At 50.3% G+C, this 25,326-nt stretch overlaps 11 protein-coding genes across 11 annotated transcripts; 6 read left to right on the top strand and 5 right to left on the bottom strand.

The window, feature by feature from the left end:
- Positions 1 to 105: 105 nt before the first annotated feature.
- On the top strand, positions 106 to 4,867 carry CC1G_01237 (hypothetical protein; the record flags this gene model as incomplete). The annotated part of the gene is made up of 19 exons (XM_001833123.2): positions 106 to 313; positions 366 to 735; positions 791 to 1,052; positions 1,109 to 1,528; positions 1,588 to 1,679; positions 1,734 to 1,991; positions 2,054 to 2,420; positions 2,475 to 2,742; positions 2,794 to 2,887; positions 2,938 to 3,107; positions 3,161 to 3,201; positions 3,272 to 3,468; positions 3,520 to 3,796; positions 3,853 to 3,866; positions 3,919 to 4,194; positions 4,256 to 4,296; positions 4,375 to 4,434; positions 4,491 to 4,690; positions 4,721 to 4,867. The coding sequence occupies 19 exons, from the start codon at positions 106 to 108 to the stop codon at positions 4,865 to 4,867; spliced, it is 3,762 nt and encodes a 1,253-aa protein (XP_001833175.2).
- Positions 4,868 to 4,933: 66 nt separating this feature from the next.
- Positions 4,934 to 5,757, bottom strand: CC1G_13894 (hypothetical protein). The gene is made up of 6 exons (XM_002911808.1): positions 5,717 to 5,757; positions 5,629 to 5,666; positions 5,514 to 5,573; positions 5,457 to 5,461; positions 5,333 to 5,352; positions 4,934 to 5,217 (listed from the first exon to the last, which is right to left on the bottom strand). The coding sequence occupies exons 1-6, from the start codon at positions 5,748 to 5,750 to the stop codon at positions 5,021 to 5,023; spliced, it is 354 nt and encodes a 117-aa protein (XP_002911854.1). The 5' UTR covers positions 5,751 to 5,757; the 3' UTR covers positions 4,934 to 5,020.
- Positions 5,758 to 5,855: 98 nt separating this feature from the next.
- On the top strand, positions 5,856 to 7,640 carry CC1G_13893 (hypothetical protein; the record flags this gene model as incomplete). The annotated part of the gene is made up of 1 exon (XM_002911807.1): positions 5,856 to 7,640. The coding sequence occupies one exon, from the start codon at positions 5,856 to 5,858 to the stop codon at positions 7,638 to 7,640; it is 1,785 nt and encodes a 594-aa protein (XP_002911853.1).
- A 520-nt stretch (positions 7,641 to 8,160) lies between these two features.
- On the top strand, positions 8,161 to 9,445 carry CC1G_01236 (ubiquitin-conjugating enzyme9). The gene is made up of 8 exons (XM_001833122.2): positions 8,161 to 8,247; positions 8,397 to 8,480; positions 8,633 to 8,681; positions 8,737 to 8,760; positions 8,819 to 8,928; positions 8,980 to 9,059; positions 9,129 to 9,149; positions 9,200 to 9,445. Exons 1-8 carry the CDS (start codon positions 8,182 to 8,184, stop codon positions 9,240 to 9,242), a joined length of 477 nt encoding a protein of 158 aa, XP_001833174.2. The 5' UTR covers positions 8,161 to 8,181; the 3' UTR covers positions 9,243 to 9,445.
- A 283-nt stretch (positions 9,446 to 9,728) lies between these two features.
- On the top strand, positions 9,729 to 11,106 carry CC1G_13892 (hypothetical protein; the record flags this gene model as incomplete). Its single annotated transcript, XM_002911806.1, has 4 exons — positions 9,729 to 9,792; positions 9,856 to 9,987; positions 10,041 to 10,499; positions 10,559 to 11,106. The coding sequence occupies 4 exons, from the start codon at positions 9,729 to 9,731 to the stop codon at positions 11,104 to 11,106; spliced, it is 1,203 nt and encodes a 400-aa protein (XP_002911852.1).
- Positions 11,107 to 11,445: 339 nt separating this feature from the next.
- CC1G_01235 (hypothetical protein) lies at positions 11,446 to 12,348 on the bottom strand (the record flags this gene model as incomplete). Its single annotated transcript, XM_001833121.2, has 1 exon — positions 11,446 to 12,348. The coding sequence occupies exon 1, from the start codon at positions 12,301 to 12,303 to the stop codon at positions 11,446 to 11,448; it is 858 nt and encodes a 285-aa protein (XP_001833173.2). The 5' UTR covers positions 12,304 to 12,348.
- Positions 12,349 to 12,498: 150 nt separating this feature from the next.
- CC1G_01234 (cleavage/polyadenylation factor ia subunit Clp1p) lies at positions 12,499 to 14,452 on the bottom strand (the record flags this gene model as incomplete). The annotated part of the gene is made up of 9 exons (XM_001833120.1): positions 12,499 to 12,607; positions 12,669 to 12,870; positions 12,934 to 13,132; positions 13,190 to 13,290; positions 13,348 to 13,455; positions 13,513 to 13,759; positions 13,813 to 14,096; positions 14,200 to 14,302; positions 14,354 to 14,452. The coding sequence occupies 9 exons, from the start codon at positions 14,450 to 14,452 to the stop codon at positions 12,499 to 12,501; spliced, it is 1,452 nt and encodes a 483-aa protein (XP_001833172.1).
- Positions 14,453 to 15,283: 831 nt separating this feature from the next.
- CC1G_01233 (membrane transporter) lies at positions 15,284 to 18,083 on the top strand (the record flags this gene model as incomplete). The annotated part of the gene is made up of 19 exons (XM_001833119.2): positions 15,284 to 15,532; positions 15,592 to 15,601; positions 15,654 to 15,707; positions 15,759 to 15,834; positions 15,886 to 15,935; positions 15,990 to 16,090; positions 16,186 to 16,266; positions 16,342 to 16,406; positions 16,469 to 16,494; positions 16,547 to 16,597; positions 16,701 to 16,823; positions 16,882 to 16,941; positions 17,048 to 17,063; positions 17,123 to 17,213; positions 17,274 to 17,435; positions 17,490 to 17,558; positions 17,613 to 17,700; positions 17,756 to 17,945; positions 18,030 to 18,083. Exons 1-19 carry the CDS (start codon positions 15,478 to 15,480, stop codon positions 18,081 to 18,083), a joined length of 1,422 nt encoding a protein of 473 aa, XP_001833171.2. The 5' UTR covers positions 15,284 to 15,477.
- Positions 18,084 to 18,975: 892 nt separating this feature from the next.
- On the bottom strand, positions 18,976 to 19,999 carry CC1G_01232 (hypothetical protein; the record flags this gene model as incomplete). The annotated part of the gene is made up of 4 exons (XM_001833118.2): positions 19,874 to 19,999; positions 19,724 to 19,821; positions 19,456 to 19,667; positions 18,976 to 19,402 (listed from the first exon to the last, which is right to left on the bottom strand). The coding sequence occupies exons 1-4, from the start codon at positions 19,986 to 19,988 to the stop codon at positions 18,976 to 18,978; spliced, it is 852 nt and encodes a 283-aa protein (XP_001833170.1). The 5' UTR covers positions 19,989 to 19,999.
- Positions 20,000 to 20,272: 273 nt separating this feature from the next.
- Positions 20,273 to 23,880, top strand: CC1G_01231 (WD-repeat-containing protein; the record flags this gene model as incomplete). The annotated part of the gene is made up of 15 exons (XM_001833117.2): positions 20,273 to 20,552; positions 20,607 to 20,707; positions 20,758 to 20,882; positions 20,935 to 21,064; positions 21,117 to 21,170; positions 21,223 to 21,355; positions 21,405 to 21,583; positions 21,634 to 21,766; positions 21,871 to 22,118; positions 22,172 to 22,417; positions 22,474 to 22,665; positions 22,730 to 22,917; positions 22,970 to 23,073; positions 23,128 to 23,475; positions 23,527 to 23,880. 15 exons carry the CDS (start codon positions 20,273 to 20,275, stop codon positions 23,844 to 23,846), a joined length of 2,781 nt encoding a protein of 926 aa, XP_001833169.2. The 3' UTR covers positions 23,847 to 23,880.
- A 393-nt stretch (positions 23,881 to 24,273) lies between these two features.
- Positions 24,274 to 25,001, bottom strand: CC1G_01230 (hypothetical protein). The gene is made up of 4 exons (XM_001833116.2): positions 24,884 to 25,001; positions 24,767 to 24,829; positions 24,542 to 24,700; positions 24,274 to 24,484 (listed from the first exon to the last, which is right to left on the bottom strand). The coding sequence occupies exons 1-4, from the start codon at positions 24,956 to 24,958 to the stop codon at positions 24,437 to 24,439; spliced, it is 345 nt and encodes a 114-aa protein (XP_001833168.1). The 5' UTR covers positions 24,959 to 25,001; the 3' UTR covers positions 24,274 to 24,436.
- Between the last annotated feature and the right edge of the window lie 325 nt (positions 25,002 to 25,326).

The raw sequence follows: 25,326 nt of genomic DNA, 5'->3' as shown, positions 1-25,326 counted from the left end.
CGCTCATCTATTTTCATACACCGTTAAGTCCGTCGTCCACAAAAAGGTTCGAGCGTCGTTTATGAGCCAAAGACGTTGGCTGATAACGAAATGTAGATTTTCCCGATGGACCAGGACAGAGCTCGTCGACCACGACTGGTTCCCTACATCGAAATCCCTCCCTGGAAGCCTGCAGGGAGGAAGAGGGCTCTCTCGTCACCCACTAAATCCGGTGATACCGCAGAAGCTGTGAAAGAGAGCTATTGCCCTTCCCAAAAAAGGAGGAGGTCGGAGGAGGAGGACGATTTTGTAGGAGACAGTCTCCCCGAGAATGGTAAGTATACAATCATTGACATCCCCTCAGATTGTTTATTACGCCAACGTAGGCTATTTTTACACCGTTAACGAAGACGAGATTGAGGAAACCGGTGACCTAGTCGTTTATGGAGAAACTTCACCGGAGGACGCGGACGACGGAGACATCCCTGTCCGCTTCATAACGGATTTCCATTTGTATCGTCTCGACTCGATGGAAGTCGTCCCTATGTCGCAATTGGAGCAAGGCGACCTCGAAATGGCTAGCTATGGAATGTCAGGGATAGTTCAGCCTTGGGAGGAAGATTCTTCGGACGACGACACCCTTTCCGACATTGAATCGTTGCATTTGTCTTCATACACCGACTGGGATCGTGTAAGGCTCACGCGGATCGTCGAATACGATGTTCATCACGTCGACCGCACTGGCGTACTAGACCCGTGAGTACTAGGTTTCCCCCCTACTGTAGAGGCAAATTCTAAAACGTGCTCCCAGCAAACTCTACGTCCGCACCCAGTATGCGTGGTACATCCTCGGCGAGCCTGCCCTCACCTACCGCCCTTTCTTCGCCCCTCTGTGGACTCGCCACCGCCTCACGCACCTATTCCTTTGTGCTGCCATGGAAGACGCACGCCTATCGTATTCCGACTTGCAGAACACGCTTCCGGAACGGGACCAGCAGACGCAGGGCATTACCACGGCATCGGATATTCTGGGGAGGGAATTTAGTGCCGAAGACCTCGAGAACGCGGAAGTCGTGAGTAATCTTGCCCTGGATCTTACACGCAGTATTAATCCATTCATGGAATGCAGAATTCCTACCTCGTCACGAAAGTCCTCGATTTGAAAAGGAGGCTCAAGATTACACGTTCTGCCCTCGTTCGCGCACTGTGCTACTCGACAGGTGAACTCGATGAAGGGCACGTAGCGGCTTTCGATGATCGCAGCTCGTCAGAGTTCACTGCGAGACACAAACCCAGTGCCGGTCCCAGGCGGAAGTCGAAGGCATTGCCGGAAGCCATCGTTTATACAACACCTCTCGTCAATGCACTCTCGGAAGGACTATTCAGTGTCCCGTTGCAATCCAGCAAGAAGACTGTGAATGACACGGATGCGGCAGCTATCAAAGACGACACTCCGAGCCATCCGTTCAATCCAACACATATTCGGTGGGGACGGGCCATAGGGGTTAACAAGTATAAAGAGGCCTTTGTGGATGGTGTGAGGTACCAGGTGTGTTTGCACACATTATTGGTGTTTAGTCATTGACAAGTTCTTATGTTCTTCGGCAGATTGGTGATGTTGTCATGGTGGTTCCAGATGGGAACTATAATGCACCAAACAATGTTGGTCGTACAACCAATTACTTCGGTGATAACTATTGGTATGTATGTCTCCCATGTATCTTCCTTCTATCTGTGGTCTGAAGCTAGTTAAGGTTTTGTCGGATCCAGTATTTTCATGATGTCAAATCTGGTCCAGGCATTGCCAAAATGTTTCATGGTCAATGGCTGTTGCATGGTTCCCGCACATTTATTGGTGAACTCTCTCATCCAGGCGCATTGTTTGTTATTGACAGTTGTGGGGACAATCCTATCAACTGCATTTTTAAGAAGTGCAACTTCAAAATTCTGCGTCCAGGTGATGATGAGCCCCAGGTCCATTCTGATCCAAATGCAAATGAATTCCACTGTGGGTGAGTTGAAATTCCCCATCCTCTCCTTGATAAATGTTAACAATCATATATCTTATGCTCAGTCTCATGTATGATGAGGAGCGGTTGAAGTATTACAACCTACCAACCTCCTTTGAGATCCTATCTCCAGGAGACTGTTATGGGTGCTCTGCTTTAGAAATGGCGGAGAGTATGGGAGTGCCTAAGAGGATCGGAAAGATGTCATTCTCCTATGGTGGTATCGTATACCATCAGAATGATTTTGTCTACATCATTCCAACAGGCAATAGGACTAGACTCCTTGAGATTGCTCAGATCTTGGCTGTTCATGATGATGGCCTAAGACTGAGCATTTCTGTCCAGTATCTGGAGCGTTACACAAAGTCACTCAGATGCTTGGAACCAGAAGACTTCACCAGAGCACCAGCTTCTAGACTCTTTTATGATGAGGTATGTAATATCTCTTTCTGATTACTTAAATAGACTTTTGACTTCACCTTGTAGCGCCGGCTTGTCCTTTCAAATCATGAAGGGACAGTCTACCCTCATTCACTAAGTGGTGTCTGTTTTGTCCAGTTATTGGATGATCAGAACAGGATTGATGACTGGGTTAAAGATGATGACCACTTTTATGTGGATCCGTCATCCCTACCATCATCCAAGACTCTGCTTCCCTGTGACATCTGCCTTTCAAGTCATAAGGCTACTCTCCAGGAAATCCAGAGATTTATCCACAGTGATAAAAAAGCTGTTGCTATGGAGCTTTTTGCAGGTATATTTTTGGTCTGGTTTACTTTCTTTCTCAATATTGATCACTTCTTAGGAGCTGGTGGTTTAGGACTTGGGATGGAGCTATCCCAATTTGTTGAAACCAGATATGTGATCGAGTTTTCTGATTCTGCTGCTTTTACATATCAGTAAGATTCTTGCCACATTATCCATTTCACTTTAACTGACCAAAAGATAGCAAAAATCACCCTAAGGCTAAGGTGTACTGTCAGGACACCAATCTCTTGTTAAAGCAGGCTGTAGAAGAGGACAGTGGAAAGGCATATGTTCCACTTGAATCACTATGCAGCCAACTGGAGTGTCCTAAAATGCCGTCCCGACAAGAGAATATTGATTTTATTTTGGGTGGTATGTGGCTGGCTTACCGAATGCTAGTTATATGTCTAATGGATCTTCTATAGGTCCTCCATGCCAGGGATTCAGTCGTGCCAATCATACTAGGGTAAGTTTCACAATTTTTTTTTTTTTTTTTTTTTTTTTTTACCAAAATCCATCTCTAAATCTCTATCTAGAAAGAAAATGACATTCGGACCACCATGCCTGTCAACATGCTTAGCTATGCTGAGCATTATGACCCCACTTATTTCCTTCTGGAAAATGTAACAGGTCTTCTTGACTTCAAGTTACGTGACCACAGGCTTGGATCTAATGGGGAGATTATTGAGAGAGGGATGCTCAAGTTTATTGTCAGAGCTCTAATTGCTCTGGGGTATGTCTTTTTGTTATTTCTAGATTCATTTATACTGATGTACTTGTCCAGTTATCAGGTGCACTGGAATGTCCTACAAGCAGCCCAATATGGGGTTCCGCAGTCACGCAACCGCCTTATCATTTGGGCAGCCAAACGGGGAGCCACTTTGCCAAAGTTTCCTGTTCCAACACATGCCTTTGAGGGCAATGGTCATCGTCCCAAGATTTTGGGATCTGCTAGCAGTCTTCCTAATGTTTCCAGGGCATTGATCCCGGATGAACATGGGAGATACCACCAATGTGCACCTTTTCTTCCGATTTCTATCTTTGATGCCATTGCAGATTTGGTATGTGTGTTTGGATCCTGTCACTTATTTGGTTGCCTAATAATCACTGTTTGCAGCCTGCATTTGAGTGGTACTGGTGTTTTCTCTAATACTGTTATTGATTTTGCTGAATTTGGGCTTAGGTCTAATCCTTATCTCATCCAACCATATCCCGCAATGCAGGACACAACTCATAGACTTTGGTTTGGCAAAAAGATCCCTCAGCTAGATGCTGTCTCTCTTACAGGGAAGGAGGGGGTTGATGATACACCTGTGGGATACTATAGTACTCTAGGTTCATATGCTATTCCTCCCATGAACCGGTATCAGCAATGGCTTAGGGAAGGAATGAGGACATCCCAAACACGACGAGTTCAAGGGCAGTACACCAGAACTTTCCAAGCCCATCTAGTAGAAAGGTGTGTGTTTTTACTGTTTTTTCACTTAATTTCTACGTTCTTATATTGGTCTCTTTTCTAGCACCACAACTGTTCCCCTGAAGGCAAATGCCACCCACAAAGGTAAGTATTCTAACATCTATTTTTTGATACTTTTCTTTTTTCCTTCATGATTTTCTGACATATTTTTCCAATTGGTAGACTTGCCTCTCAGCCTTCGTCCGAAAATGGCACTCCCAGGAGAGAAGCAAGAAAATAACTGTGAGCAAAAAGCCAAACTGGGACCTTCAATGCGGAGCCTCTAACATTTATTTTAGGTTTCTACGGGAGACTGGATGGCAGCGCTCATTTCAAATGTGCAATGACCCAATTTTCGCCGACCATGAAAAACTCGTGGCCCCTCCATCCACTGCAGAAGCGGGTGTACAGCGTCCGAGAACTGGCAAGAGCGCAGGGCTTCCCAGACTCGTACAACTTCTACTCCACCAGTCTCCGAGCGGGGAAAATAGTTGACGATGTGAGTTTCTTATGGCTCAGATTTGGACAGGGAGAGGCTGATAGGGAAATGAAGCAAATCAAGCAAATTGGCAACGCGGTCGCTGTCCCCTTCGCGAAGGCACTTGGAAAGGAGTTGGGAATAGCGCGCATCGCAGACTGGCGGGAGAAGGAACGTTCGACAAGCCCGGTCTTTTAACCGAGATAATGCCGCTCGAGATGTGCATGACATCGACACCGGACGAATGGTTCCAAATACTCAGTAGGAATAAGATTCTGTTTGTATCATTCGGAATACAGATTGTGATTGATATTGTACATTGAAACGGCGTATTCGAAGGTCTCCGAGATGTTAGGTTTGCTTATCTGCGTCCTTGGTGAGGATTTCTTGCACCCTACGCACTTTATGGTCGTTCCCATCCCCGACAGGAACATCCTTATCGACGCGTGTGCCGATGCGGATGTCAGTTGCAATCCTACCAGCTCCTCTGGCATGGACAGCAGCGTGGCAGTCGTGAATAGCCTTGGATACCTGCGACCAGGGTCCCTCTGCAGAGCCGACAACAGAGATGGGTAGAGAAAGCGAGGATCGGGTCGGTGAGAGGGCCAGTGCAACGGAGAGGCAGTGAGTGTCAGAACGGTTGAAGAGTGAAAGTAGACGGACCGAGATTGGTACCGTAGCCACTACACAGGAGAAAGGCCGACACCCCAAGGAGTGGAAAGAAGTGAAATCGCGATGGTCAACTATGGTTTCGGGGCTTGTATCGGGATGGAAGAGAAATCCTTACTGCAACTGGAGGGGACTGTGAGCGATCTTATCTCAACAGAGCCCAGGTCAGACGTACCTTGTACTTAAGACCTGATTTCTCTAATACCCTCTGACATTCAGCAACATCTTCGGCGACCTGAGAAGGAGATCATGTAGAGCATAGTCCAGATAGGCTGAAATACGCGACATACAGATGTGCTACCAGTCCCAATTGGGATCAAACAGAAATCTAGGTGTCGATGTCAGTTTAGGTCGAGAATAAAAGGAAATATAAAGCACCTGCTACAGCATAGAGCTCGTTGTTTGACGACATTGTTGTGGTGCAGGTCGAAGCTGGAAGAAGCCGAGGTGGGAACAAGTTTGGCTCTAAGTCTGCCGCGCGCCACTTTGTGTTTCTTGGACAGTACAGCCAATACTGATGCCTTCGGCGTTGCAGTCGCGGATAACGGCCTTCGAGTCGCTCGCTGGAGGCTCGTCGTCGCATGCGACACTCAATTCCAGCCCTCCACCGTCGCCAAAAAAGCCCAGGGCATCGAATGCATCGTCCGACGACTCCTTAATTGACGCACCATTGTCGGCAGCGACCGCAGCCGCTTTGCCCCCTGTCGCCTTCTCATCACCAGCACCTCAGACGAAGACACTCTCGCCGTCACCATCTCCTCCAATTCTCGGCAGAAAGACCTCTCTCATCGACCTCACAGATTGGATTGTCGATGACGATCCTGTCCTGGCAGCTCCTCCACTCAATGGTGCACCCACTCTCAAACCAAAGCCGGTCATTGTCAAAAGGGCATCCGTGAATGGTCTTCGAGACGGGAAAACCCCGACGCAGAGAGCCTTCAACACCAGGGTAACGTCGCCGAACGGCTTGCTGATCAACCTCGAGTCGCCACCAAGACCAAAGGTGCAGACGACCAATGGCAAGGCAGCACCCCCTCTTCCCCCGCGCAAGACCGCCTCGTATACTTCCCTCAAATCGGTAGCGTCTACCTCGTCGTCCCAATCATCAGGTCCCAGCCCAAACTCGACCTTCCTGTATCCGCCACGACGTGGAGACTCGTTAACAGTGGACTCGGCGCACGCATATCCCCCGTCGTCACCTCTGAACATAGACACGCGGTCGTCAACGAGGCATACTGCAGGGTCGTCTATATCTTCTTTCCACTCTGTGTCTCTATCCTCCGATACAGACCCAAGCACGCCAAACTCGCTGTCGAATTTCATTGCGTCCTACCCAGGAGACCACGCAAGTGAGGCCGATACTGCCAGTTTGGCTGACTCATTTGAAGACGTCTCGGCTTCTTCGTTGGCCAGCCCAGCGACAGAACGGATGATTTCCATGGACTTTGAGAGAGCACGGGCTCTCCGAGGCAACGGGATCCCGCCAAAGTTACCGCAACGCCCGACTTCGAACTCCTCAGGGTTCAGTACCCCTTCCTCTGCTCGATCGTCGATGAAATCGCCGCCTCCCGTTCCTCCCTCTAGATCGTCGCAGACAATCCGTGGAGGAAGCTCAACACCACGTTCCATCCCCGGTTCCCCTGTTATCCACCCGACCAGTACAAACTACGTTACACCCATCCCGACAACGTATGCCGTCCGTCGCCCACCTCCACTACCCCCTTCACGTGCCTCCGATCGTTCGTCTGTCCAGAGCAATGCTACGACTTTCAGCATATCCTCTGCTAGCACACAGTCTCACCGTCCCCTGAGCAGGACCAACACATTAACCAGCATCAGTTCCACCAATTCCTCCTCGAGGGTCATACAAGTCAAGCGGCCTACCCCTGTTCCCGCCGCAGCTCGCAAGCGCTATGAAGCTGTATTTAACGGCAACGTCATCCAGCGTCGAAGAGCCGAGAAGAGGCAACGAAAGCTTACCTTGATGAAGCTTCAGGGAAACGGGGAAGAAAACAGTAATGGGTTACTAAGTCCCAATGAATTCAGGGGAAGAAGAGCCGCTGGATGGCGGGGACTGTCTGTCGATCTCATCACGGGCGATCCGGATTCTGTTGCCCAGCAGCTCGAGGAACAGAATAAGCAGAAGAAGAAAGAGCAGGAGGACGTAGAGCAGGTGAACGAGTTCGTGGATAAAGATGAAAGGCTCGAGGGCGTCGTTGTCAAGCTCATCTGGAAACGTTCCGGTCTGGACAAGAAAAGGCTTGCTGAAATTTGGTGCGCCCCTCGTTCTCTTCGAGTTTAACCTTTTATTGATATTGGTCGGTGTCAGGGCGGAATGTGACCCTCACCAAACGGGTTCCCTGGACCTAGACGGCTTTGTCAAAGGGATGTGGCGCATCGATGAAGAGCTGCGGCGAATACAAGCTCAGCGGCTGAAATCGGCAAGCTCTGCGAGTCTTGCCTCCCTAGCATCGAAACAAGCGTTGCTGACGAAGAAGTCGAGCCTTGCTGGTCTGCGAAGCAATGTTCCCGTCTCGAGCTATCGCCCGCCTCGCGTCGTCGTTCGTTGACTGCATTGGCCCATCCCGTACATTTGCTTTCGATCCATCGCAGCGTTATTTATTTTCTACAGTAGCGTCTATTACGGTGTATTACTCTAGTATGGATACAGTGTGTTATATATAGGGCTTGCCTCTATCCTCGACCCACTCCGACAGACTACAGTACCAAATTGGTGTTTATATCTATTTGGCCGGGATTTACATACTCCGCCCAATATCGAGGCGCCTGCAGGCGAGATTAAAGACTCTTCCTCTACAAACGACAGTCTTGCTCTAGCCACCATGTCTGGAATCTGTCGTATGCGACTCGCCGAAGAGCGCAAGCAATGGCGCAAGGATCACCCATTTGTAGGTTTCCATTGTCCCTCTTTCCAACCTGCAAAGACGTCCTTTCCGACAAGACTGAGCTCGGTATCCTGACCCAGCCAGGGCTCTCCTTTTGGCTTCTAGTATTCTTGACCGCTGTCTCTCTAATACACGCTGAACATGAACTCTAGGGATTCTATGCTAAGCCAACAAAAGCCGATGATGGATCTATGAACCTGATGGAATGGGAGGTTGGCATTCCTGGCAAGGCAAATGTAAGCGCGTTTCCTTGTTCTTTTCACCGTCGTGGCCACAGAGACGCGTATCGCGAGTCTCTGCCACTGGAAATCGAGTTCAAATAGACGTCTCTAATGGAATTGGACCGGCTATAACACGATGGACGATACTAATTTCCGCGCAACACCAGACTCCTTGGGAAGGGGGCTTGTTCAAACTCACAATGACTTTCCCTGAGGGTAAGTTCTCCGTATCATACCAGGTTTTCTTCCTTCTGATCTCTTGTTTCTCAAGACTATCCCTCGAAGCCGCCGAAATGTAGGCTACAGCTTCTCGAGCTTAATTATAGTGCACTGACCGAGATGCCGGACTGTAGGCAAATTCGTGCCACCCCTCTTCCACCCCAACGTGTACCCTTCGGGTACCGTCTGTCTTTCGATTCTCGATGAGGAGAAGTCGTGGAAGCCAGCCATCACTATCAAACAGGTCGGTCTATGCTTCACGTTCCAATCCTTCCGCACTGAGCGCCACTTCCAGATTTTGCTCGGTATCCAGGACCTCCTTGATGACCCTAACGTCAACGACCCCGCCCAAAGCGATGCTTACACGATGTTCAAGTAGGTGGTCGCTTGCTCCTCCTTGCAAAGGGTTGCGCCTAATTCTGTCTCGTTGTTCTATTCGAATAGGAATGACCGAGTGGCATACGAGTGAGTGCATCGCAGCTACCACGGAGAAATGGACTGACATGGTACTTCAGGAAGAGGATCCGGATGCAAGCAAGGGAGAACTTGCCCAAGTAAAACACTATCTCGGTCTTCTTGTTCTCCTATTGCCATTCCACTCAATACCCTTTCCTTTGGGGATTCTCGTGCTCAACATCTGCTCTATGTTTCCATCTGCGTCGCTCCTACTTGTAGCCATCTGATTGATCGAAAGTGTATCCATTATAATCTGATTTTGTATTTGATTCACACCGACCAACATACTTAGTGTGCATTTCCTCTCAAGGGTCCATGACGGATGTAAGACCGGTGGCTTACAGCGGTTCCCATAACGCTCATATACCCGACGGTGGCTGAAGAGATAAGCTCTTCAGTCATGCTGCCTTTTGGTGTAGCGGCTATGTGCGTCGGCTAGTCGTCTTACAACGGACCAAGCTTGCCGTAACATGGTCCGTTTGGGATGACGACAGCAGTTAAGCTTCAGTCATTACTGAGACAGTAGTCTCGCGCACCTTTCCCAGCTATACCAGTTGCCTAGTCGATATCTCCTGGGGGGCATCATCTATGAGACCACCGTCTGTCCTCAATGTACACTCGCCAACGTCGTCGTTCGCGATTCTTCATTCACGTTCGTACCCAGATTTCGTCATTCTTGGCGATCATGAACTGACCTCGCTGTACCTTGAGGTAGTGATAGAAGAATCTATTGACGACCTCTACAATAAGCTTAGCCGCAAAGTCTACACTGATTATCGCGGCGAACGGGTCGGACCAGGATGGCTCAAGTACGAATACAACGATTCTGTATGGAACCTTGACGATGGTAAAGGCAACTCTATTCACGACCCATGCATGTCTCATTCAGATCGTTGTTAGAATCCGATTATGCTATCTTTACCTGGAGACAACGAGAGACTGGGAATACTGCTCCAATCGACAATCGCGACGACCACAGTCACCATCGAGAGCCAGTAGCGTCGACATCTCGAGTGACGTTACAAGACAGCGACTCCAACACACTGCACGAAGCATCTACCCCTGTTTTGCACCTTCACAATCCCGCCATCCCACTACCAGACCGTAACTCGTACTGCAATCCTTCGTACTACGTCTTCCAGCCCTCTCGAGCGCACCACTGCCATCCTCCTCCGCCAAGTGGCCATGGCAGCATCAGCCGTACCCCATCGCGCACCTCCAAGAAGAGCAGAAGGACAGTTGGAAGTGGCATTGTAGATGCGGACGACGGGATACCAAATTTGCGCAAGGAATTCGAAAAGTTCCACTCGGAGAATGGAGTGAGGACTGTTATGGGCAGTATTGGGCCGGTGGAAAATGGTGAGTGATATAAATCTATCTAGTTACGATGACAGTAGCGGTCTGAACAATGTCATCAGTACGGATGCTCCTGAAATCAGGACACAGGCATGTCTACATGTCGCGCAAGTTCGCAGTGAAGCATGGCTTCGTACCGAAAGACTCTACCCCCGGCAACCATGGATATGTGGGCTTACTCTCTATAGGGGAATGGCCCATTACGCTCGTTCCCTCAGCCTCTTCACCCCAACCCATGATCCCGTACACCGCTTTACCTGATCGCCCTTTCCCGGATTCAGCTTCTCAACTAGGGGGACCTCACTACTCGAGCCAGCACCATAATCGAGCACATAGCATAAAGAGCACGGTTACCTCCCGAACGAAGAATCCCCGAAGCTACGAACATACCGCACCGAAGAACGGATTGACTCCCGTCATGGTACAAGTATACCTCTCCGAGGAACCGCACTTCGATGTTGTATTGGGCAGGTCGTTTTTCGAGAAACGGCAAGTAAAAGTTAACGCAGCAGACCCTACGGACGTTTGGTGCCTTGACACAGGGGAAAAGATTGAATGCGAGCTTGTCATACTGAAAGACGGCAGAGGGGAGATTGTCACTGTGACTTAGACTTCAAACGCAGTGGAGTAATTTGTGTCCCTGGTATGGACCTGGGGCCAAGTATCCATACATACCGAGTTGTGGGTAGAATAAATGCAACGTTGTCGATTGTTATAGTCCATGAGATGAAAATGAGATTAAAAGATGCAAACTGCGACATTAGCTCGGGTTATAAGGCAGACTATACGAGGAAAGGTCGATTGGGGCAAGGGAAGCCATATCCCAAGAACGCTACTTGAGCTTTAATCGCGAAGACCGGGTAGCCTTTCGACGTTTCTTGAGCCTGTGGTGGAAGAGAGGAACGAAGGGATGGTAAGTTAACTTTCTCGGAGCAGAAGGCAAGAGGACTTACTTGTGTTTCTTCATCTTCTTTCGTCGCTTCCTCTTGGTGCTATCAAGCAAGATCTGTACATCCTCCCAATCCTTGTCCATCTGCTCCTGCATGGTGACACGTTCAGGGTCACGCGAAGGGTCCAGACCGAGCCTCTTCAGTGTATCCTCCCAGGCCACTGCCGGCCCAGCCTTGTTGAGCGTCAGCCCCCTGGCCAGCTGGCGCGCCGCCTCAGCGTCAGCGTCTATTGAGGCGTCGGCGGGGAAATCGTCGAAGACTGACAACGGTTGCTGTGCCTGTGTTTCGCTTTCCTGTCTGGGCTGGACTTGGCCGGACGTCGACAATATCGATTCTAGTGAGGGGCCTGAGGTAAACAGCGAGGGTGAGTTGTTGAGGAGAAGGAGTGGGCGGTGGAGAGCGAAGAACTGGTGTAGTTTGAAGTCCTTGGAAGACATGACGGGGTGGATGTGCATAGAGTGCTCGACCGGCTCTACGAACTGCTGCTTCACTTCTACTTCGGAGGAGCTGGCGCCTGTGGGTGGAGAAGGGGAGGAAGAGAGAGGAGGTCGTCCAGCAGCCGTCACAGGCAGTGAGGAGACTTGCGCATCAGCTACCGTCCTCGTCGTCGGATTTGCACTAGAGTCCATACCATCCTGGTTCGTCGCGTTCGGATTGGCGGTGGTTGTTGCTGTCGACGTCGACGACGTGTCCTTGGGCTTCGAGTCGGCCTTTGAGCTGCTCTTCGCGGCTACGACTGCAGACTTTGCCTTTGCTGAATTGAAGTACCGACCACCACCGGGTTTGGAGGAGAAAAACGAGGAATACGACCTGCGCCCTGCAGGTAGGGCGCCTATAAAGTGGCGAATGGCAGACATTACGGGTCTGCTGCTGCCTCTGAAGTTTAGAACTTCACAGTGATCATACACTCACAGCACCAAGCCTTGCCAGCCTCGTCCAAAAACTGCCACACTCGTTTCGCTGGCTCCGGCCGCTCCGGCCCCCGGCCCCGGATTTTCCCCCGACCTCAGTTCTTGTCCAAAGAAAATGCCATTCAAACTACAAGACTACGACTACTGATCCTGGTACTCTAGAGAACCAGCCAAGGCAGTCTTGCCAGCTACCGAACCTTGGTTGGGAGACAAAATTGTCATCTTCTTTTGCTTTACATCCACCTGCATCCTGCTATGAAATCAGCCTTCTCTTCCAAGAAATGCCAAGAAAGCATTTGAGATAAACGTACACATAAACGAATCCAATTACGGACAAGTCCAGGATTTCTTCGTCATACCGCTCATTCTCGTCGGGATTGAAGGGAGCCAAGAGTGCAAGTACAGCTCCGTGAAGTCCAGAGCCAGGTGACGCAGGGTTCACGGGAACAGGTTGCATTTCCGAGACTTGACGCATGGCGTTGATAGGAAGTGCGGAGGAAGGCGCCATATTCTCTACGAATGCCCGAAGGTAAGGTCATGTGTGTGGGGCCAAGGCATAGTACAAGTACGCCTCACCTGTACCGATTCTGTATATCGACAAGTCGCCGAACTTCATCACAGTCGAAGACGGCGATAGGACGAGATGCGAAGGTGTTTCTCCTCCGAGGGTGCCCCCTGTGACACCAACAGGGGGTTGCACCGGATGGCCATACATGTAGGTTTGCAATTGGTATCGCTGAACTCTCTCTCGATAGCTAGAGTCCAACTCAACAACCTAGAATCGATCTGAGTTTTAAGCATGTTCCCAGATCGAGGCCCTTGTACAACTCACGCCTCCTGATTTCGGTATCTTCACTACTGTGACGTACGAACCATACGCACGTTGCATTTCGACGTTCAACTTTTCGTGGCCTACGACTAGAATGACATTTACTGTTCAACAAAGGTAGTCAGCGAGACTGTTCAAGGAGAACGGATGATTCTGCTTACTTCTGAACGCATCCACGCAAGCCTTTATCAACTTCTGACGGTGATCAGTGGGAGATGAGCTGGACCCGAACGAAGATGGTGTGTCCACTATCAATCCAGATGCTTTGCCTGAGGGTGAAGAGCGGTAAGATTTTGACGATCATAAAAAGCTGTCCAGGTGCGTACCTTCTGGCTTCAGGTCGAATCTATCATTTACGTTCTCCCCGAGATTACGAATGAGTCTGTCCAAGAGAAGGGGGTTCTTTCTTGTATCGGTATGTCCGTACCACGAAACGAGGGGGGCCAAGGCATGAGAGGTCAGGCCAACCGGAGCTGTCGTGGACGCGGTCCCTAGAGGGCTGGCTGGAGAGTAAGTCGGAAGCGGGCCAGAAACGGAAGCCACTGAAAGAGTTCCTGGAATAACCCAAGCACCCTAAAAAAGCTTTAGATTTCTGTCTCCAACTCTGCACGTCATCTTTAACTTACCTCGCTGGGATCAACATTCGCGAGCATAGGTGACCATTCTTGGCCCGCTCGTACTGCGTAGTTTATGAGGATTTTGCAGACAGTGGTCTTTCCCGAGTTTTCAGGACCCAAAACCAGGACCCGAGGTGCCTCGCAGAGCTTGGGGTCAACCTCTTCCCCAGGGGGTAACGGAGAGCCTCTCGTCTTGCTCAGTGCTCGAACGCGCATCTGCTCCAGAGCAGTGTGGACATTGGCATAGGCTGCCATTGGCGTTTCCTCTGAGATGTATTCCGTTGATGGTTGACCTGTGACGTGCTCACGGATTGGAAAATAAGGACGATTTCATTCGATGTAGAGGAGAAGACGAAAGGCTAATTTCAGGGAAAGGATAACTCATCTCAATCGTACATCCGTTCCAGGTGAATACGGCTGCTTTACACTCCATGGCGAACAGATATGTCTTCCCCTCGACCAGTTCCGCCCCAAATATTTCAGCTCTTCCTCGGACAAGCTACGGATCGGACAGGGTCAACAAATGCCAGGTCTCGCAAAACACACGCACCTTGATTGCCAGAGACGTTTGCGGGTCTAGCTCGAACCGATACTCAGTTTCAGGTTCGAGGTGCCATTCTCTCGAGGGCGCTGGTGCAGCGTCTGCCATGGTGTACAGGTGTCGGTTGGATCTTGAAGTCAAGGAGCTGTTCCTGGAGGATCTGCTCGGTCAGTAAGGTTTAATCTGTCGTTGACGTCGGTCTCTAAGTTCGGGGAGCAAGAGCAATAGAAATTGGTCGTGTTGGACAAGGAAAGCTTCTGCCAGAAGAAGCTCGAAACAAGCTTGACAATGAAAGTCAAAGGTTCAAAGGACAAAGGTACAGCCACCAAGTTGGCCGAGGGAACCACGTGAGATGATGATACTATTTTTGGCAAGGCATTCTCCAATGCGGCAATCGCGAGCAGATCTTGGGCGTTTACTCCGTCTTTCTCCCTTGAAAACCGCCAAAGTACCCAGCGGCGTTCTCATGCTTCTTCTGGGAACAAAAGCGGACTCTGTCTTGGACTGAGCCTACACTGCAAAGCGGACGTTTATGCCGTAAAATAGTGCAGTACTCTCTGGCGACGACCTGGACGTCAAAAACGCTCTGTGCAGCCACCTCCTAACGCGATGGAGTGTGCAAAAGCTATCTTCGGCCTTCTTTTGGTCAGCTTTCGACTAGGGCGGAACCAGATTTAAGAATAGGGATCTGGGGAAGGGAAGGCTTCTTGCGTCGATACGCAGGATCTGGAAAGAACTCAAGTTCTGGGAGGGCGACTCCAGGGACGCACACTGACATCAATCCATCACTCTTCGATATGCACTTAGCGAATCACGTTCCGACACTGCTAGGAGTTAGCATGCCCTACTTATAGGGACACCCCTGCGCCTATCCTGCGAAGCTCGCCCTCCTCCCCTGTCCTCGTACAACTCGCTCCCCTTTTACCCACAGTCGTCTTCGTCGCCAACCATGGAGGACAAGAGCGACATTTCAACCGGCTCAGAGAAACACGAAGTCCACAAGCTCGCCATTAGTCTTAAGGATGTTGACGTCGCCGTAGAGGTTGCGGACTCGGGCATCACGAAGGGGTTGACCCCAGAGGCTGCAACGCGTCTCAGGTGAGTAAACACCATAGCAGACAGGGCTGGTGTTCATGCCTTCCCTTCAAAGACGCAAAATCGACTGGCATATCATGCCTCTTATGTGCAGTATGTCCTCACCGTATTGTCCAAGGTGTAATTCATTGCTAATTTATTCTCTGTTCAAGTCCTCTACTTGTAGGCTTCTTCGTCGCGTCGCGTTTGAACATGTTCACTAAGCCTGGACAAGAATGGCATTTGCTGACAAGGCTACGCTGGGACAGTCTGCTGTTCTAGGCATCATGTCAGTACTTTCGTCATGTCTCCTCAAGAGGGACGGCTTAAATTTTCATAGACCGGATGCGCACTTGACTCAGAGCCAATTCAATTGGCTCGGCACGGTCTTCTATTTCAGTTATCTTCTCTTCGAGGTGAGATAGGATGTGGGTATCTCGGAGATATCATGCTAATCCGAGTCTCAGTATCCCCAGAATCTCGCTCTCCAACGGTTCCCCGTTGGGAAATGGATGAGGTCCGTCTCCACTTTGTCCACACCGCATACAGGCATGTCCTCACATCGTACCAGTATCAACATCTTCGTTTGGGCCATTGCCCTGATGGCACACGCCGCGTGCAAGTCCTTCGCGACTCTTTTTGTGGTTCGTTTCATCCTCGGGGCCTGCGAAGGTTCGTGATTTCGTTTGCCCCAACTGCGGATACATGGAGCCCGTTTCGGGGCAAGTCAAAATGTAACGAAACTGATAGGTTCCGTTACATATCAGGCGCAATAACTCCAGGTTTCATGATCGTCACCTCCATGTTCTACACGCGCGAAGAACAAACTCGCCGCGTGGGCTATTGGTGTGAGTGTTCTATCCGATAACCTTGTCCCCTGTTTTACCTCAAAATATCGACTCTTTTCTTCCTTGGGTTTGCAGTTTTGATGAACGGCACCGCGATCATTGTATTGGGTCTTGTAGGGTTTGGGGTACTTCACATCAAGGCAAGGGGTTCCATTACGCTGTCTTTACATGCTTATCAAGTCGACTTACACAACCATTGCAGACCCCGAGTTTTGCCCCCTGGCAATGGTACGAGCACTCCGCCAAGGCCTACTTCCTCACTTGCTGATTAAGTATTCAGGCTCATGATGATCACTGGGCTCGTCACTCTCGTTACTTCCGTACTCTTTTGGTGAGTGGAGGTGAAACATTTCCACTCGCCTTTCGCTGGCGCTTGGTTGGCGCCGCCATTGTGGTACCCATCAACTGACATGCTTGTCGCCACTCGTTACTAGGTTTTTCTTCCCGGACTCGCCCACAAGCGCATGGTTCCTTACCCAGGAAGAGCGCTCCCTCGCTGTGCAAAGAATCTCGGCCAACCAGTCCGGTATTGAGAACAAAAAATGGAAGAAGGACCAGTAGGCGCTCATTTCGCTTCCTGATGGATATGTTTGTTGTATTGACGCCCATTGACAGGTTCTTGGAAGCATTCCGTGATCCCAAGATCTGGGTGATGGCTTTGTTCGCCGCCATCGTGTGAGTATCCCTGAGCTCCTGGTGGGCTTGCGCTGGACGCTGACGGAACGGTTTATCTGGGCAATTTCTCTGGCCGTTTCTCCCATGCGATTTGTGGGTGCTGCAGTCAAGTCCCGAACTCTGTGAGTCGCTTCCCTTGGAATTCGGACCGAATGAAATCCTGAAATCTCTCGGAGAACAGTTGGCAAATCAACGACAAATTATCGTACACCAATTTGGCTTCTCGACACTCAAGACCACACTTCTCGGTTGCGTCGACGGTCTAGTTGAAAGTGGGTGCTGAATCCTCGTACGCTTGCCGACATGATGTGAATTGTCTTTCTGCTCTGCAGTCATCTACATTTGGGCTGGCGTGGCGATAGCTTCTATCCCCGCCGTTGGCAGAGGGCATGCAGCAGCCCTCATTTCCATTCCTGCACTTGTTGGATCCCTATTGGTAAACGCTCTCCCATCCGAAAACCAAGTGGGGCTGCTATTTTCGTACTGGGTTTCCAGTGGGTATTATCGTGGTCGAGCTTGGATCCTGGAAACTGATCGTGGCTCTACAGTTTTCTTTATTGTACCATTCCCTCTCTTCCTTGGTTGGGTAGGCTCGATCGTATCGGGGCACACCAAGAGTATGTCTATCAGCCTGTGACCACAATTAGCGCCATGCTGACAATGTGATGTAGAAACTACAGCAAACGCTATCATCCTCATTGCGTATGCTATTGGAAATGCTGCGGGTCCTTTCATGTGGAGGAAGCACTACCAGCCACGGTATGAGTTTCTTCTTCTGCACCCCAAACGCAGAAGATTTGATTTGCATCTTCAGGAACCACGTTCCGTGGGCGATCATCTCCGCTTGCATCGTTTCAGGCGCCTTTCTCATGGTGGTTCTCCGCACTATGCTCGTTCGAGAGAATAGGCGACGCGACAAGGAGCCTCGCGATGAAACATACGATGACGTATGTGTGGTGAAGGAGACGGAGGATGGAAAGAAGATCGAGCAGAAGATTGACAAGGTTCGTCAACGTTTCTTTCGGCTTGCCTTTACATCCGCTTGACTCGGTGAATCCGATCCTTACCCCGGTCTTCCTCGAATTTAGGCTTTCTTGGACTTGACCGATATTCAAAACCGAGATTTCCGGTACATCCTGTAGAAGAGTGGAAACCTACACCGCCTAAAGAACCCACGATTTGCCCGATGTTTATCGACTCCATAGCGAGATCTCCCACAAATCGCGTCTCGCGTTCCTTCGCTTCAAGTTGCTTCTCGTCTTTGAACGCAATGTACTATTGTTATGTTTCCATTACGTCTGGCATGACAGGACTTTAGCATTGTCGTTGCCTAGCAGAGTATGTAGTTTGTAGCTGATTTTTGGGACTTTCTTGACAGTACGAACCCTTGTTACGATATTTACGCTAATCAAGACAACCCTAATAGTATTTCGTCTTTGCCATCGGGCGTCAATGACAGTAGATGTTGGTTATGCCTGTATCTGTAACTGTTAAAGTTCACCCTTTGGCCCCTCCTTTCATTTGCGTACCTAGGAAAACATTTGCAACCTCAGTCCGGAGTTGTTCTGTCAACCGAGGTACGAGTTCTGTTAGCCACCCTAGAAGTATGTTTCCCACACATTTCTGTGCCTATATACCTTGCCCTCCAATGAGCTCCAATGCAACTCCAAGAATGGATCCTTGCTAGGCCGCCCTTGCGCACACAATAGCACACCCATTCCAGTTTCAAACCTGCCCGTGTTTCTTGGCTCTGTTGCACGTATTTCTCGCTTTGTCTCCGGTTGCTCACACTTGGGCCTATCCAGGCAGGTGGCCTTCCTAATTCAGTCACGTCTGCGACATTCCGACTGCATACATCGAGTTTTTAACTTTTGAGGCCAAAGTTCATAGTAGTACAATACAAAGCAGCACGGAATCCCAGCTCCGGAGCAAGGATACACTTATACAAAGGTCCGAGTGCCAGAAGTACAACAGCTCTGGTAAGTGAAGCACGGATGATGAGAGGGCCTCCATGGCGCGGAGGAGAAAGTGAGATCACATCTGCTCCTCAAGATAATCCTGCAACGCAGAGAGACCGTCCGCTTCCCTCTTCTCATCGAGCGCAGCAGACTTTTCAGATGTTTCTGACCGACTGGAGGTTCCCAAAAACACGACATCACCTCCATCCCATTCGTCGAAACGGAAAGGTGAGTTTCCATCTCCGCATTCCAGACCTCCAAGTTCTGACCGTTCTCCCTCTTCCCCCAGGCCCTCGACGCCGACACCTCCGGTTTGGGCGAGTCTCCGCTTCTCGAGTTCTCGCTCAAGGATGGTCTTGACTCGGTTGACAGCAAGCGTCGTCGCGCTCCCTGAAGAAGCTGACGTTTTGAGAAGGTCGGCTTTGTTGCATACTACCACAAGGGAGGGGACTGCGTGAGATGGCGGCAAGGACGTTATTGCGTGAAGTATATGGTGCAAATGTCTAGAAACCTTTGAGTCAAGTAACGATCGAGAAGGGGACAAGACCTTGCTTACTCCGCGACTGCGACACCATTGCGAGATATCGTGTTAGAGTCGACGACGAAGGCAATAACCTTGGCGTCAGACAGGTATTCTGTAAATTGGTCCCTGATCCTTGGGTGTCCTGGAATATCGATGATTCGGACAGCCTTGGAAGGCGTAATGTTGGCAATAGAGGCATTGGGTTGAAGTGATGTATGTGTCGGAGTAGTGCGGCCATAGACCAGCTGTTATTACCTGGGTGTTAGAATGACACAAAGTGGATGCTCGGTTCGAAGCGTACCCGTGAAAAGATTGCAGTTTTCCCCGAGTCTGACGGTCCAACTAGCAGCAGTGCAGTTCCTTGCCCTCTTGACTTTCTTCTATTAACAAGTATCAAGACTGGAATCTAATCAGGAAACCATTCTTCGCCTAAAGAAGTTGAGAGACTTACGGACGACGAGGACGACCGCAAACAGAAGTGAGCCGACGACTAGTGTTTGCGGGGTCAGCATAGATCCAAGAGAGACGACTTCAGGCTTTCGAATTGGTGGCTCGTGCCCGGTCATGATGGTGGTCAGAGTCGAGGATTCTGATCCACGTCGACGCGATCGCAGGACAGCGCTGCACCCCGAGCGCCGGGTTCATGACGTTGATTCACGTTGATTTGCCTTTTTGGGACCAGTCGATCACGTGCATGAATTTTTGAGTTTAGCGCGTCGTCGCTGTTCATGGCAATGTCGACGACTCTCAACACATAGGACCACCGCCAATGTGGTGATACCCTGTCCACAAAAATATTTCTTCAAAACGACCGCTCAAGGACCAGCTACACTCATCAAAAGTCACCAGGATGCCTGCAGCAATGAGCATCGCCGACTCTGATGTTTCGACCCCGCCTCCAAGAAAACGACTACGGAAGGACTCGACAGCGGCCCTGGGTGGAATAAACAAGGAGCCGAGACTGTTCGTGCCCTTCAGAGCACTAGGCCTAATCACCAATCATGTTCCTTTCGTCCTTCAAACCCGATCTTTCAAGGGCGCTTCAGAAGGGCCGCGGATACACATCCTTACTTGCTTGGGAAGGTCATGGGCATTGTGGGAGGGAGGAAAAATGTCGTTGCTTTTCACGGGTATGTCCACACAATTTTGAATCATTAGTGCCACCATTAAGTATTTATTGCTAGGTCCTGATGCGCCTGAACTGATCTCGGGCATGGCAATGGACGGAAACGATGTCTGGGTCACCTCTGGCCCTTATCTTATCAAGTATTTAAGAGGGAAAGAGGTAGGAGCCATATATTCCGGTGACAAGTTCCTACCTGACATTGTTGTCAGAAACTCCGTATTGAAAATCCTCTTGGAACACCTCTCGCCTACATCACCGTCCTTGGGTCGCAAATCCTCGCTCTAACAGAAGACGGCTCTCGAATGCTCATCTGGGAAACCTCCACTGCAAGCACGTATCGCCTTTCCTAGTGAAACCGCTATGTATTGACTTACACCCTCCGTTAGTTCTGGCCGCGACTATCGAATTCGAGAAGGGCTTTACTGCAACCTCGATTCTTCACCCAGCAACTTACCTCAACAAGGTTTTGGTTTCCAGCAATCAAGGAGATATGGAGCTCTGGAACATCCAGTCTCGGTGAGATCGCCCCCGATGAACTCAGAAGAAACCAAGTATTGACAGCTTCTAGGACGCGCATCTACAAATTCGCTTCCTCAGAACTCCTTTCCACACCCACCACACCGTTACTGGGTCAAAAACATGAACTGGGATCAGCAATCACTGCCTTGACGCAGTCTCCGGCTATCGATGTGGTGGGACTCGGTTTTGCCTCCGGGGAGATATCCGTATTCGACGTTCGCGCCGTTGAGCGGCTAATGAGAATGTATATGGAAGGAGGGAGTGTCCGGGCTCTAAGCTTTAGAAGTGGTATGTATTATATCTCTTGGATATCCCGGCAACTCACCTCTTTTTCTAGATGGACAGCCAATCCTTGCATCTGCTTCTTCAGCTGGCCACATTGCTCTCTGGGACCTCAACGCTGGAGGACGCCTCCTTCACCTGGTTCGCGGCGCACATGATGGTGCCGTGTCCTCGCTAGAATGGGTACCAGGACAACCTCTCCTTATATCCTCTGGAGAAGACAATAGTGTGAAAGTGAGGCGATTCAACTGTTCTTCTTGACTCTTCTCACCCAGGACTTTTAGCAATGGCTGTTCGATTCTCCAACCTCCCCTCCTCGACTGCTCAAATTCCGCTCTGGACACCATGCACCACCGCATCTGATCAGATACTACGGCGACGACGGAAAACAACTTTTGACCGCATCAAGAGATAGAAGTCTGCGCTGCACATCTGTGGTCAGAGATTCAAGGTCGTTCGAACTTTCTCAAGGCGAGTGAACTATCTCTGCTCCTGTACCAAAAGTACTTATGCCCATCTAGGCTCGTTAGCAAAGAAGGCTACTTCGCTTTCTATCCCTCTCGCTTCTCTCAAATTCCCACCAGTCACGTCAATGTCATACTCTTCCGCGAGGGCTAAGGACTGGGACGATATCTTAACGGGTCATACAGACGAAACCTTCGCTCGGACATGGACCATGCAATCGAAACGACTTGGGAAACATACGTTTGGTTTTGCGGAGGATACCAAAGGCAAGGGTAAACCGCGAGCAACATTGGGCTCTGTCAAGGTTGGTGCCGGATGCGACTTGCTTCGTATGTGACCTGATTGGATTCTCCATAGAGCACATGTGTCACGGCATGCGGCAATTTTGGCATTGCTGCCTCCTCGACAGGCCAAATCCATATGTGGAATATGCAGTCAGGGATTCGAAGGAGAACATTCCAATTGGGACCCTGTCCCCCGGAAGTTGCCAACCGGATCCATGGTACTAACTCTGAGAAGCAGAAGGAGAGGGCAGTCACCGGGTTGGCGACCGATCCGTTGAATACCACCTTGGTGGCATGCACCATGGATGGCACTGTCAACGTATGTTCCTTCTCTTTTCAATGGATAACAAACAGCCTTTACATCTCGGTCTACAGTTCTTCGACTTCAAATCCGCAAACCTTGAACACACTGTGGTGCTGCCCTCCACCGCAGTCTCCCTGACCTTGCAACGTGACAGCGGCCTACTCGCTGTGGTGTGCGACGATATGGTCGTGCGGATTATCGACATTGAGACCAGAAAGATCGTTCGTGAACTGGGTGGTTTCAGAGGTCGAATTCTTGACATCGTCAGTCTATTCCCAACCGGTCTTACGCGTTTGCCTTCTGCTTATCTTCTGTCTCGTTATTCAGACATTCTCTCCGGACTCTCGATGGCTTGTAGCCACATCCTTGGATTCCATTATCCGAACCTTCGATATACCAACAGGCCGATTGATAGACGCCTTCAAGACATCGAGTGTAGCCACGACACTCTCTTTCTCTCCTACCAACGACTTCCTAGCAACAGCTCACGTCGATAGCTTGGGTGTCTATCTATGGTACGTTTCCAATTACGTCGCTGTTCCAGAGCCCTTCTAACCAATCATATAGGGCAAACCGCGCACAGTACACCGAAGTAGCCTTCCATGGTATTGTGGAGGACGAGGTGGCCGAAGTTTCGCTGCCATCCGTACAGGGAACATCGGAGGAGGAAGGTACGTCGTTCATACTCTCCGGGTTCTTCAAATTCTGACCAATACGCGACGTAGCTTTGAATGCATTGGCAGAACTCACTGTCCAAGACAAAGACGTCGACGTTTTCTCAACACCGGATCAATTGGACGGGGAGCTCATCACACTGACATTGCTCCCTCGATCCCGATGGCAAACCCTGCTTAACCTCGAAGTGATACAGCAGCGCAACAAGCCAAAGGAACCTCCCAAGGCTCCGGAGAAGGCGCCATTTTTCCTACCGACGTTGCCCGGAGTTGAACCGCGCTTCGCTGTTGAGAAGAAGGAAGCAGAACCCAAGAAGTCACAGCGACTAGTGAAGGCTGCTCTTGACGCCTCCACTGTGTTTTACCAAAAGCTCCAGGAGCAAGCTGAAGACAGCGATTGTACGTTGTCACCCTCGTCTATTTTCTAGCCTTCCTAACCCCCTGCTGCAGACGAAGAGTTCTTCAACTACGCCAAAACACTATCCCCTGCTGCTCTCGATCTGGAGATCCGCCAGTTGGTGACGATCGAAAGTCTCGCGCAGTTCATGCATGCTTTGGCCCAGAGACTGAGAAGTCATAGGGACTTTGAAGCTGTGGAGACATTCATGAATGTCTTCCTTCGCATGCACGGAGAAGTTTTGATTGCCAACGAGGAACTCCAGAAACCGATGGAGACGCTGAAGGAGGTTCATCAGAGCGAAAGCAAGAGGGTGTTGGAGTTGATTGCCTCGTCATTGGGTACATTGGGTTTCGTTCGGGATGCTTTGTAGTTGTAAAAAGGTTTATTGGTATTCGATCACCTTTTCTCCCGAGCGCATATCTACCGGTCTTAATACCGCTGCCAGCCCCGCGCGCTACACACATTGGAACGGGTCACAGTGTCGCTTGCGAGCACCATTGCACCAGCTGCCGGCGATTCCAGCCAGATGGCTCTACCTTCCGGAAGAAGACTGGCCCAATCGGGGGTCTTCTGTCGCCACGATGCCTTCGATGATGCTCCAGGTCTGGTCATTGTAACTCTCCTCTGTTGCTGGGAAGCGTTCTCTCCTTTCCACCCACCATCGCCTTTATTTAAGTGGTCAAATGACATGTGGGGGATCGTGCGAGTATCTTTCCCGCGCGGGCGGCAAGGCGGATGGGGTGACATAAGAAATCACAAAATGTCTTGGCTGGGCTTACAAAGGGAGTTACACAGATAAAGGCAACGATGCCAACAACGAGAACAGCGATGTCATTCAAACGGCAACAACGTATCAAAACAGAACAGCTATGTGCACATAGTCCGAGTTACCAGAATGTCCGCGCGAAAAACCAGAACTCGACCGAAAGCGGCCACAATTCACAAAGTGTCCATGAATGATTAAAAACCGAAGTTGAAGGGGGTGCAGCCAAAGGCGATGAGGCCATTCTGAACGAGACGTCAGACCATATATTTAGTTACAGTCACTCATGGTGGAAGACTCACGTATTGGTTGCCGGTGCAGCAGACCGTTTGCTGGTTACAGTTCGGCGCTCCGCCAAGGCTGCCAATGTTCAAGGCAGAGCAGGAGATACCGATGCTGTTTCCCAAGTTGCCGACAAACCCGAAAAGGCCGGCCAAAGTGGAAACCGAAGGATGGTTGCTCTGGGAGGGATAGAAGTAGACAGTTAAATGAGAATGTACTGCTCAGCGCTCAGTCATGGAACCCACCGAGAAGGTCGACTCGCAGCAGTGCAAGCTCCCAGTGTTGCAGGCGTTTTCAGTCCTGGCAACCTATCGGGGAAATTCAGCTAAGAGCACGGAAACTTAGGGAGGACGCTGACATACAACGGGGGTGGCAGAGACGACGGCCGGGAGAGCCAGAGCAACTGCAAGGAGACCGGCGTTGAAGCGAGCGAACATGATCAAGAGAAAGAGTTTTGAAGGGTGCTTGAGCTGAGGGAATAGCTGAGAGGACCTGGAGGCTACTTTGCGACCAGGCGCTCTATATATACCAGTTCCAGGGCATACAGGCCCATTTCCCATTCCGGAGGGACGTTCAAGAAGCTTGCACCCAGGCACCTTCGGAAAAAAAGTTCCCTAAAGGAGATGAAGATGCATACCCAGAAACTACGCTGCCTGTCAAACACGTACTGCCAGCAGCAACGTTCGAAGGAGAGGGAGAGGGGAGGGGCTCCGCGAATCCACTGTCGACCGGTAAAATCAGTTGAGGGTGGTCTCGACTTGTGCCCTCAGGCCTCGTTTCGCGGTCGAGGATCCTACGATGTGAT

The sequence above is a fragment of the Coprinopsis cinerea genome (assembly GCF_000182895.1).
Source record: "Coprinopsis cinerea okayama7#130 chromosome 2 map unlocalized cont3.2, whole genome shotgun sequence".
Lineage (NCBI taxonomy): Eukaryota > Fungi > Basidiomycota > Agaricomycetes > Agaricales > Psathyrellaceae > Coprinopsis > Coprinopsis cinerea.
The sequence above is the reverse complement of the archived record's forward strand: the minus strand, read 5'-3'. Positions and strand labels throughout refer to the sequence as shown.

Bases quoted from the DNA above. Each gene is read 5' to 3' on its own strand.
- CC1G_01236 (XM_001833122.2), top strand. From the start codon at position 8,182: ATGTCTGGAATCTGTCGTATGCGACTCGCCGAAGAGCGCAAGCAATGG. The intron at 9,060-9,128 runs GTAGGTGGTCGC...CTATTCGAATAG, and splicing joins GATGCTTACACGATGTTCAA to GAATGACCGAGTGGCATACG. The intron at 9,150-9,199 runs GTGAGTGCATCG...ATGGTACTTCAG, and splicing joins AATGACCGAGTGGCATACGA to GAAGAGGATCCGGATGCAAG.
- CC1G_13894 (XM_002911808.1), bottom strand. From the start codon at position 5,750: ATGTCGTCAAACAACGAGCTCTATGCTGTAGCAG. The intron at 5,667-5,716 runs GTGCTTTATATT...ATCGACACCTAG, and splicing joins CGAGCTCTATGCTGTAGCAG to ATTTCTGTTTGATCCCAATT. The intron at 5,218-5,332 runs GTCCGTCTACTT...TCGGCTCTGCAG, and splicing joins TGGCTACGGTACCAATCTCG to AGGGACCCTGGTCGCAGGTA.
- CC1G_01230 (XM_001833116.2), bottom strand. From the start codon at position 24,958: ATGTTCGCTCGCTTCAACGCCGGTCTCCTTGCAGTTGCTCTGGCTCTC. The intron at 24,830-24,883 runs GTATGTCAGCGT...TTTCCCCGATAG, and splicing joins TCGTCTCTGCCACCCCCGTT to GTTGCCAGGACTGAAAACGC. The intron at 24,485-24,541 runs GTGAGTCTTCCA...CGTCTCGTTCAG, and splicing joins GCTGCACCGGCAACCAATAC to AATGGCCTCATCGCCTTTGG.